Source organism: Talpa occidentalis, unplaced genomic scaffold, assembly GCF_014898055.3.
Source record: "Talpa occidentalis isolate TD23 unplaced genomic scaffold, MPIMG_talOcc4v2.1 talOcc4.10, whole genome shotgun sequence".
Classification (NCBI taxonomy): domain Eukaryota; kingdom Metazoa; phylum Chordata; class Mammalia; order Eulipotyphla; family Talpidae; genus Talpa; species Talpa occidentalis.
The window spans coordinates 54793179-54813809 of NW_023600993.1; the positions used below are offsets into that span (position 1 = coordinate 54793179).

The following is a 20631-nucleotide window of genomic DNA, read 5'->3' on the forward strand; positions in this document are numbered from 1 at the left end:
AGTGTAACGTTGGCTTCATAGATCGTGTTTGGTATTATCCCTTCCTTCTCAATTTTTTTGAAAGAGTTTACAAAGGATAGGCACTAGTTCATTTCTGAAAGTTTGGTAGAATTCATTGGTAAGTCTATCTGGTCCAGGGCTTTTGTTTTTGGGGAGGGTTTTGATTACCATTTCAATTTCACTGCTTGTAATTGGTCTGCTTAGGTGTTCTAATTCTTCTTTATCTAGCTTTGGGTGATTATAGAGTTGTAGGAATTTGTCCATCACTTCTAGACTGTTGAGATTATTTGCATATAACTGTTCATAGTAGTTTCTGATTATTCTTTTGATTTCTGCTCTGTCTGTTGTGATTTCTCCTCTTTCATTTGTGATCCTATTTATTTGTGCTTTCTCCCGTTTTTCTTTGTGAGCCTGGCTAGGGGTTTGTCTATTTTATTTATTTTTTCAAAGAACCAACTTTTGGTTTCATTGATCTTTTGGATTGCTTTTTTAGTTTCTATTTCATTTATTTCTGCTTTGTTTTTTATTATTTCCTTTCTTCTGCTGGTTTTAGGGTTTTTGTTGTTGTTCTTTTTCAAGTTCTTTTAGATGTTTGATTAGGTTGTTTCTTTGAGTTCTTTCTTATTTCTTGATGTAAACCTGTATTGCTATATATTTTCCTCTTATCACTGCTTTTGCTGCGTCCCATACATTTAGGAAATTGGTGTCCTCCTTGTCATTCAACTCAAAGTATTTTTTAATTTCTTCTTTGATCTCCTCATTAGTCCAGTGGTCTTCCAGTGGTGTGGGTTTTGATCTCCATGATGTAGGAGAGTTCCTTGCCTTCTTTTTATGGTTTATTTCTAGTTTGATGCCTTCATAGTCAGAGAAGATAGTTGGTGTGACTTCAATCTGGTGTATCTGTTGATGTTTATCTTGTGTCCCAGTATGTGATCAATCCTGGAGAATGATCCATGTATGCTTGAGAAAAATGTGTACTCAGATTTTTTTGGGTTTAGTGTTCTATAGATGTCTGTTAAGCCCATGAGCTCTAGATCCTTATTTAGGGCTTTAGTGTCCTTATTTTTTGTCTCATTGATCTATCCATTGTTGATAGTGGTGTGTTGAAGTCTCCTATTACATAGGACTTGTTCAGGGTGGGCACTCCTGTCCCTCTTCTTGGACATGTCCCCAAGGGGCTGGGTGTTCCTGGGTGAGCTCCAGACCCTGATCCTCCCAGCGGTTCATGGCGATGCCACTGACATGTCCCTCCTGTCCTATTCACTGTGAAGATGAGTCCACTGTGAATGTGGGTGAGGTCTGCTCCTTGTTGGCCCTGTAGGCAGTCATAACTGAGAAACCAGAGGACCCCAAGGTATCAGCCTTCTTGGGTAGAAACATGTCTGATGTCACCACCTTCCTGTTCACATACCTGCCCCTCAATGCCACCCAAAATGTCCTAGAAAAATTAATCCCTAGGTGAGTGCCCACTCCCTCCTTGGCACAGTGACTCCGGCCACTGCAGCAAGTCTTGGGAAGGTAACTCCACATCTCTGAGCCTCCATTTTCTCCTTTGAAGTGGGGAATTCAAGGATAAACCTCATAAGGATCTTGTGAAGATAATGGGATAAACTACGGCAGGTGTTTCCCTGGCGCCTCACCTGCAGAAAAGGCTGCTGGACATGCTGTGGTTGTTCATGTTTATTTTCCTCTCCCCCATCAAAAGCCCTCTGTGTTTGGCCTGCAGTGCTTATTTTAAAAGCACATGGAAAGTCACCTGCTTTTAACTTGTTCAGAAGATCGGAAATTCTGTCTAGCTAGTCCAGGTACTTATTCTTGGTGTAGCCAAAGTAAGGCTTTCTGGGAGCAAAAGAGGAGCTAGTGAAATGCCCTCTCCCTCCCCCACTAGTTTTGGGTCTTGTGTATCATCCTGTGCTGGGTGCTCAGTGGATGGAGAACAAAACCCAGAGGCCCCCACAAGGTTCATGCCATGTTCTCAGCTTCCTGAGCTTCAGTTCTGACCAGTGGGGACTACAGGCACACATGGAGGTGTGGCAGGGCTGGGTAATACTGTTTACCCCAGGAGCTGTTCAGCAAGTTGGTGCCCTACAACCCACCATGATTCCATCTGGTCCCAATGGGACAATAGGGGCAGTGAATACCTGGTGCCCACTACCTGTGCTGCCATCACCCCCTTCAATGTTGTCAACTGTCATTACCACCTGCCTTGGCATCCTGAGCATGATGGCCTGCGACAAGGCCAGGGTGGTAAAGCACTGGGTCCGGTGCTTTTCCTTCTCCCCCACTTTCATTTTATCTGATTGGCGGATGGGAGAGGGAAAAAAAAAACCTCTCAACTTTTAGCAGTCAATATCTTAATTACCAGACTAATTTTGGATTTTCATAAGCCCAATGATATATGATGAAACCTCAGGCCCTGGTAACATCCCCAAGTAGCCATCAGTTTCCATTTCAAAGATTCACTATTGCCTTGGCCAGCCTCCAACTGGTTTCTTCAGCCCCAGAACAGCAAATAAGACTCTGCCCTACTCCAGCTTGGATTGACATTCTCTGCAGCAGATTTATTATAGCTTACAAAGCAGTTCTGTTAAAACAGTTCTATTAAAACCTCCAAAGCACATGACCATGGATGGGGTGTTTTTCCTTTACTCTCAGCATCAGGGTGCACACTGTAGTGGAGTCTCAGAATTCTGGAAAGCATGTTTAAAATAACTCAAATTTACTGCTCATCTCCTAGAACTGACTCTAGATTCCTGGAAAGACCGTTACCCAGACCGTCAAATCCCAGATCAGGGCCAAAAGATGATGATCTCATCACTCCCCAAACCAAAAGACAGACCCGAGTCAAACCTGACCCTGTGCGTGACCAATTTAAAGTAAAACAGATTTACACTTTTGAGCTGCTGCCAGCTCTGTTTCTGTATTGGACAGTTTGTATACTGCACCTCCCCAACCAAAGTCTCTCCTCCCATCCTTGGTCCCTGATCATTTCTCTGTGTGACTTGTAGATACACTCCCTCCACTGTCACCCTAATGGATCCAAACGTAGACAGCACTGTAATTCCCAACAGTGAAGGGAAATATCCCAAAATATTGGGCCACAGAGCTGTTTCACAGGGTGAAAAATGCATCTGTCCCCCTAGGAAACTGAACCAGTCTAAGATTTTCCTAAAACTCACCCTCTGTCCAATTGCCCGATGGACAGTTCCACCTTGAATATTGACTGACCCACAGGAAGAGTGAGACTCTGGGCAGCTCACGCTGCTCAGGTACAGTGGCTGTTGGATCCAGCTTCAGGTAATACGCTTATTACAAAATGAAATTACTGTTAATTGATAAGACTGGAATAGATTTTCCTAAAGGCATATTCTCTTTTATTGTGGAAATCTATCCTCTTCTTTAAAAAACTAAATCTGGTATGTGACAATACAGCTTATTGATACATAAAACACCAGAAACTTAAATCCACCATCCAATAGTTATCAAGAGAAGAGAGCTTTACACGTTTCTGGTAAATCTGTGACTTGCTACGGAAACTGAAATTTTATCAAATTTATATATTACTCTCTGGATTAAAGACTTAAATGTACATCCTAAAACCCCAGGGCGAGAGCTCCCTGACATTTGGTTGGGCAATGATTTTTCAGATATGTCAGCAAAAGCACAGGCAACAAAAGCAAATATAATTAAGTGGGACTACAAAATAAGCTTTTCTACATTTTTTGAGGTTATCATCTAAAAGCATTCAAATATTTTTGAGAAACTTGGGCTCACAGAGAATGTATCTACACACGCCGGGAGTTCTGGTAACCCTGCCAGTGTTTTTCTGCCCAATAAAGAGCTCCATCTGCCCCTCCCAGGATGCAGAGATTTCCAGCAAATGCCATATTGGTTCTGTACTCTTGATTGGTTAACAAACCTGTTGTAATTATTACCAGTTACAAACTTTAGCTAAAAGGACTTTTTTCTTGCAGAGTACGTTTACCATTTAAAACATACAAAACATTACCCTACTTTCCTGATAGCAATCCCGGTATAATCACTTATAAAACGTAACTATAATAAAAAATAGAAAAACTCTTTAAAATTGTACATTGGAAGTGTCCATTTTATTACACATTAAATGAAAAAATATTTTTTAATATGGTAAGTGGCTAGGGAAGTCTTGACCTGACAAGGAGACCTTGAGTTGAAAAAGTAATTCAGGTAGATGGTACTTAAAGGGTAAAGGCTCTAAACTGGAGTGTGCCTGAGGATTGAAGGAACAGGGGACACCATGAGAAAGGTATCACTGAGATACACCCCCTCAGTGAGGGGGTGAGACGCCCACTGATCTTGTGGATGTCTGGGGCAATTTAAGTGAGAAGCAGTGAGACAGGAATGCCTCTGGCTCAGTCATGAGAAGCAGGAGGCACGGGGCTTGAGAGAGGAAGCATGTAGGAGATGGGGGGTGGTGGGATGAAATGCCAGGGTCCAGGGGAATTTACTGTGCAAGCAGGTGCAAGGTGGGCGGGGGGAATCACTGGAGACTTTGAGCAGGAAAGATATCACATGACCATGACCTGCTTAAAGTCTTCTGAGAGCAGACAGGAAGCCTAGTTGGAGGATGTGGGGCTAACCAGGCAGGGGGTAGTTGATCCCAACTCCCTACCCCTGGATCCTTTCCAGATACTACAGCACATGCTTTAGTACCTCCACAGTAGACTTCAGCGGGCAGTAACACCCCTCCACCTCTCCATTCTTAGGCCCGTGGCTGGAAGCTGAGAATCAGGCATTGCACAGCACTCACTGTCCATCATGACCTCAGGCTCTCTGACAACTCCACAAAGGCGGCCTCTGTACAAGGAGGAGCCTGAGCCATCTGGCCCAGGTTGTACCTAGATAACGCCCCACAGCGGATGGGGTGGCACACCCAGACAGGCTCTGCTCAAGGAGCAGGGCCAGGCACCAGACTCCTGTCCCCCAAGCCAGCAGCACATTCAGAAAACAGCTCAGTTTGTTCCATGGGCTCATTTCATTACATCTTGGAGTAGGGGTGGGTGGGGGAGGAGTCTACACAGGAGGGGCTCCCACTGGAAAGGTGAGGACTTGGGGCATCTTCTACCTGGAGACATTTGGTGGCCACAGGTATTCAAAGGGTCTGGCACACCAAATGTCCCTCCTCGAAGAGTGGAAGTGGGAACCATCAGACAGAATCAGGCATTTCTCTGCTCTGGGGGAAGGTACTCAAGGCCCAGGTGTCTGAAGATGTCTTCCTCTGAGGCCGCGTGGAAAAGGGTCTTCTGCAATTGGAGTGGGGATGTTAATGCCCTGGAGCGATCCCCACCACTGCCAGGCTTCCTGAGAAAGCCAGGACAGGAGGCTAGAGGCTGGCAGGGTGCACCTCAAAGGGCTGGGATTGGGTACCAAAATCAAGATTTGGGCCTTGTGGGTTCCAGACTGGAGGGGGCAGGGAAACAGGCATTTTCTCCTCCAGTCAACACACCTGTTCTGGGTCAAACAGTCCATGGCTGTTCAGCCACAGTCCCCTCTCCTTTCGGCTGAAGCGGCGGAGTTCGCGTTCGAAATGCTGTGGGAAAAAGTAGCTTTGTCAGCAAGGCTGGCCAACCCTGAACTCAGGACCAGCCCAAAGCACAGGGCAGCCCAAAGCACGCTCCCTACCCTGGAGCCAGTCCAGCCGAGTAGAGCAAAGGGGAACTGACTGATGGGGGCGACCACCAGGTCTACCCGCACAGCCTTCCAGGAGGCGCAAGGCCTCTGGGACCCCTCCACAGCAGCCCCCAAGGGTTGTGGCAGGCGGAAAATGCAGAAGCTTCTCTCAAAGGCATCCATGGTGTTCTTCTGCTGGGCCAGCCAGGTGCGGTCTTCACACTGACTGCGTTGGTGCTGGTGGTACAGGATCAGCCCCTGGGGGGAGAGCAGGTGTGACCAGGCACCACACATGGGGCTAGGAGGGCAGTGCTCTATGGAGAGGATGGCTCCTCACCTGCTCCTTCAGGATGAGCAGCACTCTGGCCAGCAGCCCCACCTCCTGACCCTCCTGGGGGTGGGTGATGAGGAAGTCCACGTCGTGGCCCTGCAACTTCCCCCTGAGGGGGACAGTCTGACTCCAGGACTCAAATCGAGGATGCAGCCTTCACCATCATCCCAGTCCCTTCAGTGAGGGAAAGCCCACCTCAGTGGCCACAACTCAGGTGGCTTCCCTGGGGTGGGCCTGGAGTCAAGCTCCCTTACCTCCGGAATCCACCAGCCAGAGTGACGGTGGCCCCAGGAAGGGCCTCACTCACGGCAGCCTCCACCAGCTGCTGCAGGGCCTCCACATCAAGTCGCTGAACCAGGGTGCTCAGGTCCTGGAGGTGCTGCAGTCCTGTGAGCAGTGCATTTTTCCTGACCCTCAAAGCCCACCCTCTCTCTCCAGTCGCTTCTTTCCTTCTTAATATTATACTTTTATTTTGAGATCATTGTGGATTCACACCCAGTTGCAATAATAGAAATGCCCTGTACCTCTACCCATCTGCAATGGTAAATTCTTGCAGAACTATCATAATCAGACCAGGACACTGACACTCATGATACACACTATCCTTTCAGTGCCTAGGTTTTCCCATCCATAAAGGGGAACCAGGAGGTGACGAGGCGGCATGAAGATGACTGTCATGTAGGAACACCTCACTTTACCCAAGTCAGCCTGCCCGCCTGTCAGAGAGGAGTCATTGTCCTTCCACATGCAGTTAGGAGAGGTTTAATGTGGGGTGGAACAGCAACGGGGAGTAAGGAACAGCTAGCTCTCACATGAGGGCCCTGGTGACCCATCACTTCCACACCTTGGGGAGATGTGATCAAGTGGAACCAGTGGGCGCCACACACATCATGCTCCATTAGCTACACAGCTCTGTGGGTCTCATTTCCTGCTGACTGGCAGGTGGCCCTCCTAGGACCCCCAGGTGGCCTCCCCTCCCCCAGCTCCAGGGAAGATGTTTAAAAGACTGAGTGCCAGGCCCTCAACCACATGGAGAGAACAGAGTATCTGCTTAACACCTGCTACTTGCTAGCTTCATGTGGAGAAACTTACAGAAATCCCATACTTCACAGAAAACGCATCTGACACTCCAGAAGTTAGGTCTCAGGGTCAAAGTCACCTACCTAGTGACACAATGGTACTCAAATCCAGGTCTAACAACTTCTTAAGTTCATGTTTTTCCACTAGACCATATCACAGCCCATTAGCAGGCTCCTCACTGAGCCTCTCCTACCACACCAGGACCCCATGCCATTGGTCAGCAGGCCAGGCCACAGGTGCTGTGCACCAAGCAGGGTATCCAAACCCAGGCTACTCAGACCTCCCCTATCCTCCCTGAGTCGGGATCAGAAACCTATGCTTGATCCATGTGTGCCACAGCAGCTATGTGGCCAACACCATTCACTGAGAAAGGGCTACAATGAGTCCTGACACCCCCTCCCCAGATCTCCACCCCAGATAGTCTACCATAAAGGGATGCCTGCCGGCCACTGGGATGCCTGCCTGCCACCAGGATCTGGGTGCACTGATCTTGTTCCCAGCCGTCCAGGAAGTCATCAGCACCAGCTTCCATGTCTTGGGAGACTTTTAGGCCAAAGTGCTATGGGGAGGCCCAGGGCTTCACCCGCTGAGAGATCACCTGCTTCTTGGAGCTTGTTCAGTCTCTCGTGTTGCTCTTGAAGGTCATCTAGGGTCCGCAGACCTTCCTGGTACCACCGGTCAGCAGTCCTTATCCCGACCCCGAAAATCTGAGTGAAGAGCTGTTGGGAGGATGAGTAAGGTCAGAACTAAGCTCTTAGCACAGATGCAGATACAGACCCTGATTTGAGTTCCACACAGCACAGCTGCTGCATTTCACAGGTGACCTCAAGTCACGATGTGGCCCAGAGGGCCCACCAGCATCCACACTCACCTTTTTCAAGTTTAAGCAACCTGACCAAGCCCACCCAAGGCACACAGTGAATGTCCAGACAGGATTCAAGCCCCCAAGTCTGGCAGACACAGCCCACCCTCATGGGAGTGGAGGGGGAGGGGTGGGGAGGAAACCCCTCAAGATACTTCCCCTCTCTGGCCTTGATCAACTCCTCTAGAGAGTCTCCCCCGTGATTCTAACATTACCAAAATAGTCATCCTAACAAAGAATCTCAATCCACTGGAAAAACCATGTCTCTCCCACCTAACAGCAGCTGGAACTTATTACTGTGGTTGTTCTTGACAAACAGCAAAAACAACAGGCACTTAACAATTACAGGGTTGTTTTAGCAGGAGTTGGAGCCAGTGAAAGTCTGGAACTGCTGGGGCTCGTTCCAGGCTCCAACATAGCAGGTGTTACCAGCTGGCCTAGGTCAGTACAGATGTCCAGATGAGTGGAAGTCACGCTGCTGGAGCTACCTCTCATAGGGAGGCTGGCAAATCTCAGAGGGTCTCCCATACCAGGTAAGTGGCTGACCTGGCCTAACAAGTCACCTGTTTCTTCCTTGACTACAACTCATTGGTCGGGGTAGGCACTTGCCCTCAGCCACTCAGAACCCCTCTGCAGGGATTTTTTAATTGAAACAGAAGGTCAGGGCTCTTACAGTGGCTGGACTGCAACGAAGCCATGTCTCAGCTGGCAGAGGTGGCCAGCACGCAGAGAGGCAGGGAAGAAGAACAGCCTGGCAGTACTCGGGTGCCCAGGCCCTGTTTCCTGCAGACCAGCTGCAGTCCTGCCTTTTATGGGGCTGTGCAGGCCCATCCTTTCCAATGAAGAGAATGCTAAGAATAACCTAATCATATTGTTCATAAAAAACATCTTCTAATGATTAACATACTTCGTGGCTTGAATATCTTGTGAGGGCTCTGCCACCCTCAGCACTTCGCTGCTCACAACTGCCTGTGTCTCGCCCCTGGACCTGCCCTTTCCTTGCTCTCTGTCTACCTGAGCCTCTTCCTACACACACAGCTCCTATCCTTCCTTAAAACCCTCTCAGTTGATTCTCAACATTCGAGGCAACCTCCCACAGTAACAATGACACACCCCAACAGGGAGACCCCACTGCTCGACTCATCACTGGTCTGACAACCTCCAGCCACAGAACCAGGGTGTCCAAGCACTGTGGCCAAGGCGTCACATTCCATCAGATGAGAAGTAAGAACAGGGAAGGTGCACTGTGGAGACAGGCAGGGCAACACCCTAATGGTGGAGACAGTGCAAGGGTGAGTAGATGTGCAAATTTAATCAACCTCATGGCACCAAGGGAAAGGCCATGTTTTGTTCAGTATGCTCCATTTGAGTGTTTAAGGGGCTAGAGCCTATAATATACTTGAGAATATTCCATCAAAAATAATCCAATACAAACAGATTGTACTGAGTGATCTAGAAAATGTCACGTCAAAACAAGCTTCCCTTGCCAGTCCCCTTCTGCCGCCTTGTACGTGTCAGTGCCAGCTGCCACCTCCTCATTAAGACCTTATCTGGGCTGGTGAGCCCTAGTGCCCGCCAGCACATGCAGGAGTGGTGCGGACATCTGGGGGAAAGGTGGGGGCTGAGTGCCTCTGCTAAGTCCGCTGGCTGTGCACCTTCATGGTCTGGTACCGCTCTGAGAACCGGACTCTCTCCACCTCTTCGCAGACCCCATGTTCCAGCAGCTCCTGTGGGAGGAAACAAAGCAAAACTTCAGGCCTGCCTGGACAGAACAAAGCACTGGCGGCCCAGCGACGACCAGCAGACCCTCACAACTTGGAAGATGGCACTGTGGTACCAGAATCCGGCAGAACTTGGAAAGGCAGACTGCATCCATGAAGGTGACCACAGCCTCAAAGCCCTTTGAACTTGGGGGAACATGGGCCATCTCTCAGAGGAATAACCAGCACAGGGCACATGAACAACTGCTTTTCAAAATACATGTGATGAATCAAAGCCTACCTTGGATTCAAAATTCTCCTTGACATTATGTATTCTCCCCATGGTAAGTGCACATAAAGGAAAACTTAACAATCTAGGTCCTCACATATGTTGTATCTTTCACAAAACAGGCGTTCAAACTTCCACTATCTGGGCATCAGGGCCGATGCCAACAACGCCAGCTACCAGCTCTGTCGGGGCCCTGGCAGCTCCCCTCCTTGAGTCTTCTCACCAGTCTAAGGCAGGCGGCTGGGCCCCAACTTACATATTAAAAATCTGAGAGTGGAGAATCACTTGCCCTGACCTGGGAACCAGCCCCCACATCTGTCTGTCCATCTGTCTGCCTGCCTCTGAAGTTGGACTCCTCGCCATGCTCCTGGGATGCACTCTGCTTCTAGATGGTGTTACCACCTACCTGGATGACCCGGCAGGAATGTTCTCCAAAGTGAGGTAGCCCCCGCAGCTGACTCGGGGCTGTGACTGGGCAGGGAAGGGCCTTGAGCACCGAGGCTGCTCTGTAGAAGGAGAGGCAGCGGCCCTCACTGCCTTCAAAGCTGGCCGCCTCTGCCAGTGTCTCCAGAGCTTCCTGCAGGGAGCAGTTTGTGGTAAGGGGCAGGGTGGATGGGGCAAGCAGCCCCAACCCTCTTAGCTGTCACGAGCTTTTGCCCAACACAGGACAGAAGAATGCTCACAAGAGGGTCCTGGCCGCACATCAAGGAACCTTCAACTCACCGTGAGGCTGGTATTGTGGTGTGTGAGGGGTGTGGGACGCTGGCAGGCATATGGCAGCATCCACGCTGGGCTCGGCAGTTCCTTCCTGGGCACGGCCACCTGGAGAGGGGCAATGTATAGGTGGTTTTGCAGGGCCAGCAGGGGAGTGAGGCAATCCCCAAAACCTCGCCTCTCCTGGGTCACTTGCGGAGAGCAGAGGGAACCCACTCAGAGGGCAAAACCCCTGGACACCCAGTGCAGAGGCCATGCTGCCCTGCAGAGGAGGGTGTTGTCCAGCAGAGGGGGCAGGGGTAGGTTATTCAGAGCAGACACCTGTAGTGATGCCACCTGCTGGTCCTCCTGGAGCACTTATCCTGCCCCTGCAGCTGGTGCATGTGCTCCACCTCCTGAGACCCCCTCAATCAAGTGGATAAGAAGAACTTGTCATCCTTGCTTCACAGACAAGGACACGGAGGCCTTAGAATCATGATGCCTCACGATTCACAAGCAGAGCCAGGATTTGAATGTGGGCACTCGGTTTTGAGTCCAGGCTCCAGTTCAGCTCACTCAGGAAGCACTGAGGTGGGGCAGAGATAGTGAAACCCACAGCACCCCCAAGGACAACCTCCTGTTGGCCCTTAGGTCATCATCTCATTTGGGGATCAGTTTCATCTAGTTGGTGATCAAGAAAGGTCTAATGATATTAAAAGTGGGGCTAAGAAACCGCACCAATGATGAGAGCAGAAGCTGGGGTGGCCTGTTTTCCCAAGGCCCCATGTAGTCTGGGCAAAGCCTTCGCTCTTCATCTGAAGGCCAGGGCCCTGTGGCCTCGTCGCCTATCCCAGCTGAGCGACAGCTGCACTGGGGCTTTCACTGGCCCCAAGACAAATCCTCAGCAGGGCTCACCTCCAGGCGGTGGCGGCCCTCCACAGGCACAGGCTGCCCGGCAGCCATGCTCTCCGTGAACCAGCTGATGTCCAGCAGCGCTGGGCCGACGGCCCCCGGGGGAGCAGCGGGCGCCCTGCCCCGCAGCCAGCAGGCGGCCTCCTCCGCCGAGGTCTGCTCCATCACTACGTGTGTCACCTCCGAGCTGGCAGAGGGGGGCCAAGGGTGGATCGGAGCCCCGTGCAGGCCGGCCGCGCTCCCTGCTTCACTCCGCACCGCCCGGCCTTGCTCTCGCCGGCCCCTCCGCGAGGGGCGCGCAGTTCACCTTCACAGGTGCCCTACAGACGCCCCCAGGCCCCCTCTGGGGAGACGCCCTCCTCCACCGCGCGCCCCGGCTCTGTGTTTCCCTCTCCAGCCGCCGCGGCGCAACACCCGGTGCACCCCGTCCCCAGGCCCTCCCCCGCCCGCCGCAGAGGCAGGCGCCCCGGGCAGCGAGCCCCGCGGCCGCCGCGCACCCGTAGGCGTCCAGGACGCGGAAGCCCTTGGAGAGCGCGAGGCGCGCGAGGAAGGCGCGGCGGCTGCGGCCCATGCGCCGCTCGGCCAGGTAGATGGCGACGCCCGGGAAGCGAGCCGCGGGGCCGGCGGCCGCGGGGACTGGGGCCCCGGCCCGCGCTCGCCGCGGGGTCGGGAGCATCCGGCCCGGAGCCGGGGCCGGCGGGCGCGGCCGCGGGGAGCAGCGGAGGCCGGAAGGCGGCGGGCGAGCGGCGGGCGGGCGCCGGGGGCGGGCGGCGGGAGGGAGGGGCGGGCGGCGGGGGCGGGCGGCGCCCGGCGGCGTGGAGAGGGCGGGCCCGCCGCGCGCCAATGAGGCCTCTCGGCGGCCCGGGGCGCCGCAGGTGGCCCCGGCGGGTTCAGGGCCCGGCGCGTGGGCGCCCGAGACGCCGCCTCTGCGCAAAGACGAACGGCCGCCCCCGGCCCCGCGCAAAGTCCCCCCGGCCTCCCGGGGCCGCCTGAGACCCCGCGCGGGGGCGGCGAGGCCGGGGGAGGAGGGGGGGCGGGGGGCGGCCGCGGCCTAGGACGGGGTAGACGGCGGAGGCCTCGGTGCCCCGAGCGGGTGGGGGTGGGGGTGGGGGTGGGGTCGAGCGGTGCCCGCGGGGGTGGAGCGACCGGGCCGAGCGGACCGGGTCTCCAGCTCCCCCGCGGGCGCCGGGCGCGGGTCCTTGCCGCCCTTCGGGCCCCTCGGGACCGACCCAGCCTCTCCTTCCCAAAGCCGAGGTGGGAACCTGGCGGGAGCCGTGTCCTGACCGGCCTCCTTGAACAGCCTGGCGAGAGTTTTCAGTTGAATGGCATTTGGACAACTGGCCGGCCATTTGGAAAAACAGAAGTGGCTTTCCTCCCGCGCTCCTTTACACCAATGTGAAGTCCAAATGGGTCCAACATTCAAATCGAAACACGAAACAAAAAACGTATGGGCGGGGGAGGGGGGCGGAATCTATAAATGTTCTTAAAATTAAGAGGCGAACCAGAGGGAAGTAGGTACTGATTGACCCAGCAGGTTCTTTTCCAATATTGGAATTGTGTTGATTCTGTGGTTCAGGCTGGGCAAGTTGACAGCCTAACAGTGAGTGTTCCTGCAGTCTCTCTTCTCAAGCAGCAGGCTTTGGAATATTTTTGTGACAGCAGTAAACCCCTGCTCAGAATAACAGATGGGGCAGGCCAGCTGTGACCGTGTCCCCCTCCTCCCTAATCTCCCCCTCTGTCCCTTCTCTGTGTGCAGGCTCTGCACCAGTACACGGGGCTGAGGGAGGCAGGTGCCCCCCCCCTACTAACTCCAAGAGTTTGGAATCTCCTAGACCCCAGGACTTCCACGGCAGGCAGCCAGGAGGCCTGGGTGCTAGTCCCTTTCCCCCCGCAAGTGCCTTCTCCTCTTGCCAGCAGAGGAAGGTGAGCTTGCAAGGCTTCTGTAAGGAGTCAGAGTCTATTCCCCACCCGTGGGCCCTGGCTTTCTTCAAGTACCTGGACATTCTGAGCTCTCATCAGGAGCTCTGCCTTGACCTTCTCAGAGCTGTCTATCCCTGTGTGAACATAGTGGGAAAATGACCCCTGCCTTGGTCTAGCAAAGGAGAGAGCAAAGCTATCTGCATACACTTGATGTAAGAAGATGCTCCTCCCTGTTCTGTGAAGCAGTCATGCAAAAATGTACTGCCAGTGGGTATCCCGCCCTTCCAACCCACAGACATAACCAAGGAGCTGGATAAAGGTTTAAACAATGGGCACCAAACCTTTCCTCTCCACAGTGCATTTCCTTAGAAATCAGGGAAGTGAATAAAACCCCCGGCATGTGCCATCTTCTGGGCATAGATCACCTCAATATATCTTTATCTCAAAATAACTTAGAAGCAGAAGGCCCTATTCTCTCCCCTTCCCCCCAAGAATAATTACATTTTTATGTCAATGATTCGCTGCCTAGCTATATAAACTGTACTGGTGATAGTTGAGCCAATTCTTAGAGTGAAAACTGTCAAATTCTTCCCTGGGTTTGAATCTTACCTTGCTTAGCTAACATACGCTCTGTCTAACAATCATTGAGACTTATTTCAGTTAATACCCTTAAACCACATCCTTTGTGTCAGGCCAGGGCACCTGGGTTCTCTTGTCGGGAGGCAGAGGCAGCTTCTAGTGACCCATCGTGATACTGGGCCAGATCACCCATTGTGATCTGGCCAAGGACCTGCCCAAATAGTTTACTAGTCAGTCTGAGTTCTTCACCCGTGCGCACAATTGCAAGGCTACTCAGGCTCAGAGAACTTTATTTAACAAACCAGGGAAAATAAAGAGTTACTGAGGCCACAAATGGCCGTTTACCTCACCCGAAGCTGTGTCCAGTGTTTCAAGTCCTTAACAAAAACCAGCTAAGATGGTGTCTTCCTACCACTGAGGACACAGAGCTCCTCTCCCAAACAATAGGTCACATGCCCAAGATGGCATCTTCCTGCCACTGCGGACCTGGAGCACATGACATCCAGACTATAGGCCGGGATCCACCTCACGAAGACAACAGAAGACACAACAGGAGATGTTCCCAGAGCTGCCGAGATGCCCCAGCACAGCACAAGACAAGTGACACTCAAAATAGCAGCTGCAGCGGCCAACGGACCCGACCCGACAAACAGCCACACTCACAGCTCAGAGAGGCATCCGGCTCCTGGTCTTCGCTTCTCTGCCAGGCTGTAACAGCAGCAACACCGGGACAGTTTCAGTTACTCTGCTAATTGCAAAGCTTCCAAACTTTTCCTCTCTGAGGTTGGCTGCTGGAAGCCACCTTCAGAGGCCCTCGACAGCCTTCTGGAAGACCCGTGCAGTGGAGACTAAAATCGCTGAGCATGAAATCACTGAAGATCCAAAAATGCTGAATCCCGAACAAGAATAATCAGCAGCTGCTTCTGCAGTCCCTTATATTTCTTATCAGTTGTTCCACCCCAAAATGCTATACTTTTTGGCATTTTCCCTGGGGCTATCTAGCCTCACCAACAACCCCCTCCATGGGTACCACCTATAACAGTCTTTGGCTTCATCCACTGGTTCCAATCACACCTGAACATTTTAAAGCACTGGCAACACTGAGGAACACAGGGCCTTCCACAAGCCCAAGGTTTTGTGAGGGGGGAGAGTGCCCACTGAGTGAGGCTGGGTACCGCTGGTAAGGCATTGTTGGGTGGTGTGAGGCTCTCCTCCCCTCCATGGACCCCCTGACCAGTGTTGAGCCTGCTGGGAAGTAGAGGACTCAGTCCTATTTCCAGTAAGCCTGGTTTGGGGTTCCAAGACATAAATCTCCAGCCTCCTACTCCCCACACCGAAATCCCCCACCCCCGCCACCACCCAACAGAGAGCTCACACAGATGACCTCCTAGCTGGACCAGCTCAGCTGAAGTCTGTCTCCTGCTCTACACTGTGGCTCTCTCATGCTGTGTTTTGGATTAGCTTTATGCAGATGTATGAGCTTGCATTTTTCCAAGATGAATCTCATCTAGCTATTTCCTGTTCCCACTTCCAGCTCAGAGAGGTCCCCAGGGGGTGATTTTGTCAGTCCTCATGGCTTTTGCAAAACCTCCCCATGGAGCTCCTACTTTGAAGTACTCTGCAGTGCTGTTTATGCCTTGTCCTTGGCCTGTGGAGTGAGGACTCAGCCCTGGTTTAGACTTGGCCCTCCTGTCTTGATTCCCTCTCCTGCAGGCAGCTTGCCAGCTGCAGCATCAGGAAATCATGCGGTCAGACTGCTGATGCTGCTGGGCTGGAGCTCTTGAGGGCTGCTGGCCTGAGGCTCAGACCTCTAGTGCTGGCCCTGGGCCTTCCTGAGCTAGTCACCACATTTCTGTGGGTTTGGGTTACCTGGTGTACCAGTTAGCTCAGGCTGACATAACAAAGTACCACAGACCAGGCAGTTTAAACAAACGAAACTTCCAGCTCTGGAAGACAGGGTAGATTTCATTCTCAGGCCTCTTCTTTTGACTTGTAGGCCATGCCATCTCTCTATGCTCACATGATCTCTTTGTGCACTTATGGAGAGGGAGAGGAGAGAGAGGGCAGGAGGGAGAAAGAGAAGGAGGGAGAAAGAGGGAAAGAGAGAGGAGAAGAGACGGGGGGAGGGGACACCATTCGACCTGCTACTCTGAGTTCATGGCTCTGACCAGGCCTCAGCTCTGGACTTCCCTGATGGGCTCTGTAGACATGGGATGGGTGGTCAGCCTTCCCTGATCTGAAAATATCCATCAGAGTTTCTGACAGGAGTAGAAGTGCTAATGTCAGGGGCTGTGCTTGCCAAGGACCTAGCAGGCTATGTAACAAAAAGAGATGCTTTATGTTTGAGAAATCATACTGCCTTTTAAGGAGGAGGTGGGTCCATTTGCTTGTTGGATGGTGCCTTTGTCTATTTGGGCAGCTCTAACAAATATCACAGACAGGGTGGCTTGTACACAATAGACATTTCTATCTCACATTTCTGGAGACTGGAAGTGCAAGATCAGGGTGCAGGCAGGCTCCCTGGGGGGAGGGCCTGCTTCTGCATTAAGACTTCTTGCTGTGAACTCACACGGTGGAAGATGAGACATTGCTCCTATTTTATCAGGGCACTAACCCAGCCAGGAGGGCATCACCCTCACAATCTAAATACCTTCCAAAGATCCTACCTCCTAACACCATCATATCAGGCATCACATTCCAACATGTAAAATTGGGGGAACACAAGCGGATGGGCTGTGCATGAGAGGTGGGGGAACTGGAGACCTGGGGCAGGATCTGGAGTGGGAAGTCTGGGCCAAGGGATAGAAAAGAGTCCCAGATCCCTCTCACTAGAGGTTTGGCCTAAGAATTATGGAAAATGGTGTCCTTCAAACAAAGACTGTCTGGATTGATCACTCCAGTCCTGGCTCAATGTGGTTGGAAATGGGAGCGGGAGGAACTAAGGGGTCCTGAAGGCTTGCTAGAAGAGGGGTGTTTGCTGATCCAAATTCCAATGCCAGTTGACAAAATTGTCTACTCTTTCCACCACAAATTATTAGTGCTTTATTGGGGCAGAATATAACATTATTGCATTCCTGAATGAATAGATCCGTTATACTTGTATTTAGGCATTTTTCCGTATACTACTGTTATCACTGAAATAAAGATACAACCAGGGAGAGTTTCAGTTTATTGGCATCAAGGACAGCCCTGGATTGGAAAGTTTGGCCAAATGCCTGAGGTTGTCCACTGTTCATGGACAGTGGCCCATGGGTAGAGGGTTTGAGAGGTCACATAGAGAGACAGCAGGCTGTCCCAGGACATGGGGCAAGGTCAGAATTTTTCCTTCACTGGAGGAAGGCAGGGGTGGGGGGTGGAGCCTCAGGAGGGGGTCCATGGTCAGGGTTCCATGCAGGTAGAAAGGGACAGGCTTAGGTTCAGTTGGGTTGGGGAATCCTGGTCAGTTCAGCTGCGAAGTTTAGGAAGGGCTTGTATAAGCCAGCTATTGTGCTATGTATTTATTACATCACATTTCTGTTCTCTTCCCAATTGTATGGAATTGGCGCTGCTGTCATTTCCCCCATCTTACACATTGAGAAACTGAAGTTTAGATTTTCTTCCAAGGTTACTTGTGCATATAAGAGGCACAGCTATGATTTATACGTTGACTGAATGGCTTCAGAGCTGTCCGCTCAGCCAGTTAGTTGTGTTGTGGGCCAAGCTCTGTTGTAAGATCAGGGGTACAGCATGCAAAACATACAGAAATCTCTGCCTTCATTACAATGTTGTGGTGGCAAGGCAAACAGACAACAATTAAATAAAGAAAACATATTGTGCATATATGGGTGTAATCAGCATATTGTCCAAGTGTGTCCTCCCTGCTCGTCCTTGCCGAGTGTGCCTCTGATGCTTTCCTCAACCAGATCCCCAGTGGGAATAGGGATGGGGTCTCACAGAGGAAGCAGTGAGCTGCTGCTGTGCATCTGTCAAGGAAGAGCAAGGGACTGGCACAGAGTGAACAGGAGAGGGGCAGAAAGGCCTGAAAAGACTTCGACTTGCACCCTAAAGAGAGGAGGGGTGGTGAGCAAAGCTGGGATGTGGTTGCACACGGTCTTCTCAAGACCATTTGATGCAGGGCAGCAAGGGCTCTGGCCAAGGACAGTGCCCAAATAGTTTACCAGTCACTGTCTGAGTTCTTCACTTACATGCACAATTGCAAAACTACTCAGGTTTAGTGAACTGTAATGGGATTTATTTAACAAACAAGGGAAAACGAAGAGTCACTGAGGCCACCAATGGCTATTTACCTCACCTGAAGTAGTGTCCAGTGTTTTAAAGTCCTATCCTGAACAAAAGGCCACACTCCCAAGATGGCATCTCCCACAATTTGAGGGCGTGAAACACATGGCAGCGAGACTATAGGCTGGGACCCACTCACGAAGATAGCAGAAGACACAACCGGAGATGCTCACCGGAGCTGCTGAGATGCCCCAGCACAGCGCCAGACAAGCTACATGGGAAACAGCAGCATCAGCAACTGAAAATACGACCCTACAACAGCCCATACTTATGCAGCTCAGCAAGGCACCCCGCTCCTGGTCTTCACCTTCTCGTCCAAGCTGTTACAGCAGCAAAGCTGGGAGTAGTTCAGTCTATCAGCTACCTGCAAAGCCTCCGAACTTTTCTTCTCTGAGGTTGGCTGCTGGAAGCCTCTCCATGTCCTTCAGAGGACCATAACAACCCTCTGGCAGATAGGCATAGTGGGGACAGAAATGGCTGACCCCAAAACTGCTAAAGATCCAAAAATGCTGAAATCCCCAAAACACTGAATCATCCCCAGCCCAGAGATGCTGAATCCTGGAGGCTGCTTCTGCAGTCCCTTATATTTCCTATCAGCCTCCACCCCACTGATAGTATCTCTCAGGGGGCTATTCATCCTCACCTGCGCCACTCCAGGGGGCACCACCTGTAATAGCCTCTGGCTTCAGCCCCTGGTTATACTGCTTGCTGTTGCCTGAAAAGCAGACTAAGAGGCAGGGGCTGGACTGGGAGAGGCTGCCCCTCTCATCCAGGGATGGGAACCAGACCAGAGGAGGCTTGTGAGTGAATGGACAAGACAGGTCAGCATGTCAGAACTGGCTGTCAAAGAAAAAGGAGTTGTTCTAGCCACAGAAGCCTGGGGCTGCCATGTCCTGAGCTGGGCCATCCTTGGGGAGCTCAGGAGTGTGGCTTCAAATAGGAAAAGAGACCCCCTAGAAACCAAGGAAGGAAGTGAGGGTACAAATGTGGCAGGCACACAGGAATTGGGGATCTGGGGGCAATAATTAGGAGTTCATAAGGGGGCAAGGAGATCATCCAGGAAGGATGTAGAGATAGGTGAGCACCGAGCCAGGTTTTCCCCCAATGTCGAGGATGGAGACTCTCCTCCAGGGCAGGGGGATGTCCTAGAAACAGTGGCAATGCTTTGAAAGAAGAAGGTGTCAACAATTGTATCAGATGCCTAAGGGGTCACCTACTATGAAGTCTGAGGAGGTACCGGTCCCCAGAGGCTTACGCAGAGCCTGGTGTGCGTGGATTCAGTCCTGCCTTCATCTCTTCCAGCTTCCCTTCACCCTCTCCTCAAGGGGATGCTTGGCCTGTCAGTCGTTATTTTCACCAATTACCAACCTTAGCCCGTTTCCTCAGTTGTCAAAGGGAGTGGTAAGGGTTGTCCTGTGCAGTGCTGCTGTGCAAACTAAATGTAAACTGACACATTTAAGAAACAGATCAATCAATCACAGTACATGGGTCTTATTTGAATCCTGATTCAAATAAACTTTAAAAAATGTATGAGGGGAAGTATGCATTTTAATACTGGATAATAAAGGAATTGCAGTTTAAAGTGATAAGAGGGTTATATTAAACAGAGAAAGAGGCAAAGTGACAGACAGTCCTTTCCTTCAGAAATAACCTAATAAAATATTTCTGGTGAAATCACATGATGTCTGGAATATGCTTCAAATTTATATTAAGACAGAGTTAAGGGTGGGATGCGGGTTGTCAGTATCATTATTAATATTAAAAACTAAGGCCCCATTCCTTGCCCAACAGACAAGTTTGAGAGGCTTGAATAGATGAAGGAAATTGATAAGGTTGCTGTGGGAACCAGGCCCTAAGGCTGATTTTGACCATGAATGCGGAAGCAGGGCCAGAGCACATTCTGTGTCAAAGGTTTACGCCCAAGACCAGACCTCCCAGCAAATAACTGGCCCCATCTGGCACCCCAAGTAAGAAAGTACATGAAAACAGAGTATAATAGAGAGCCTCAAATCCTTCTTCCAGCGCAGACCTCTCCCATCTCTCCCCCAGCTCCCTTACGGGAAATTTCAATAAATCCGCTCTGTTCTCCCCTCTGTCTCTGGTGAATTCTTTCACCCCTGTGCCTCCAGCCTCACCCCGATATTTCTCCCCACAACACAAGGAAATGAGATAGGCTGTGAGTTGATAACTCAGATGCCGGTGATGTCCAGGAGGCTCAGTGAGTCGTTTCTCTACTTCTGCATATGTTTGAATTTTAATAATAAAATTAAGAAAATGCACACATATATCAGCTCACTGAAGCTCAGGACATTCCTGTCAGTTGATGACATCCATGTTC

The 20631-nt window shown here is 51.3% G+C and overlaps 1 protein-coding gene across 1 annotated transcript; it reads right to left on the bottom strand.

Annotated features, from left to right (window-relative positions):
• Positions 1-1866: 1866 nt before the first annotated feature.
• On the bottom strand, positions 1867-12192 carry POLM (DNA polymerase mu). The gene is made up of 11 exons (XM_037492883.2): positions 12014-12192; positions 11520-11703; positions 10635-10733; positions 10318-10488; positions 9578-9649; positions 7659-7779; positions 6235-6367; positions 5987-6089; positions 5662-5907; positions 5486-5569; positions 1867-5282 (listed from the first exon to the last, which is right to left on the bottom strand). The coding sequence occupies exons 1-11, from the start codon at positions 12190-12192 to the stop codon at positions 5196-5198; spliced, it is 1479 nt and encodes a 492-aa protein (XP_037348780.1). The 3' UTR covers positions 1867-5195.
• Positions 12193-20631: the final 8439 nt, after the last annotated feature.

Bases quoted from the DNA above. Each gene is read 5' to 3' on its own strand.
- POLM (XM_037492883.2), bottom strand. From the start codon at position 12,192: ATGCTCCCGACCCCGCGGCGAGCGCGGGCCGGGGCCCCAGTCCCCGCG. The intron at 11,704-12,013 runs GTGCGCGGCGGC...CCCCTCTGCCAG, and splicing joins CGCGTCCTGGACGCCTACGG to CTCGGAGGTGACACACGTAG. The intron at 5,570-5,661 runs GTAGGGAGCGTG...TTTTTCCCACAG, and splicing joins TCGGCTGGACTGGCTCCAGG to CATTTCGAACGCGAACTCCG.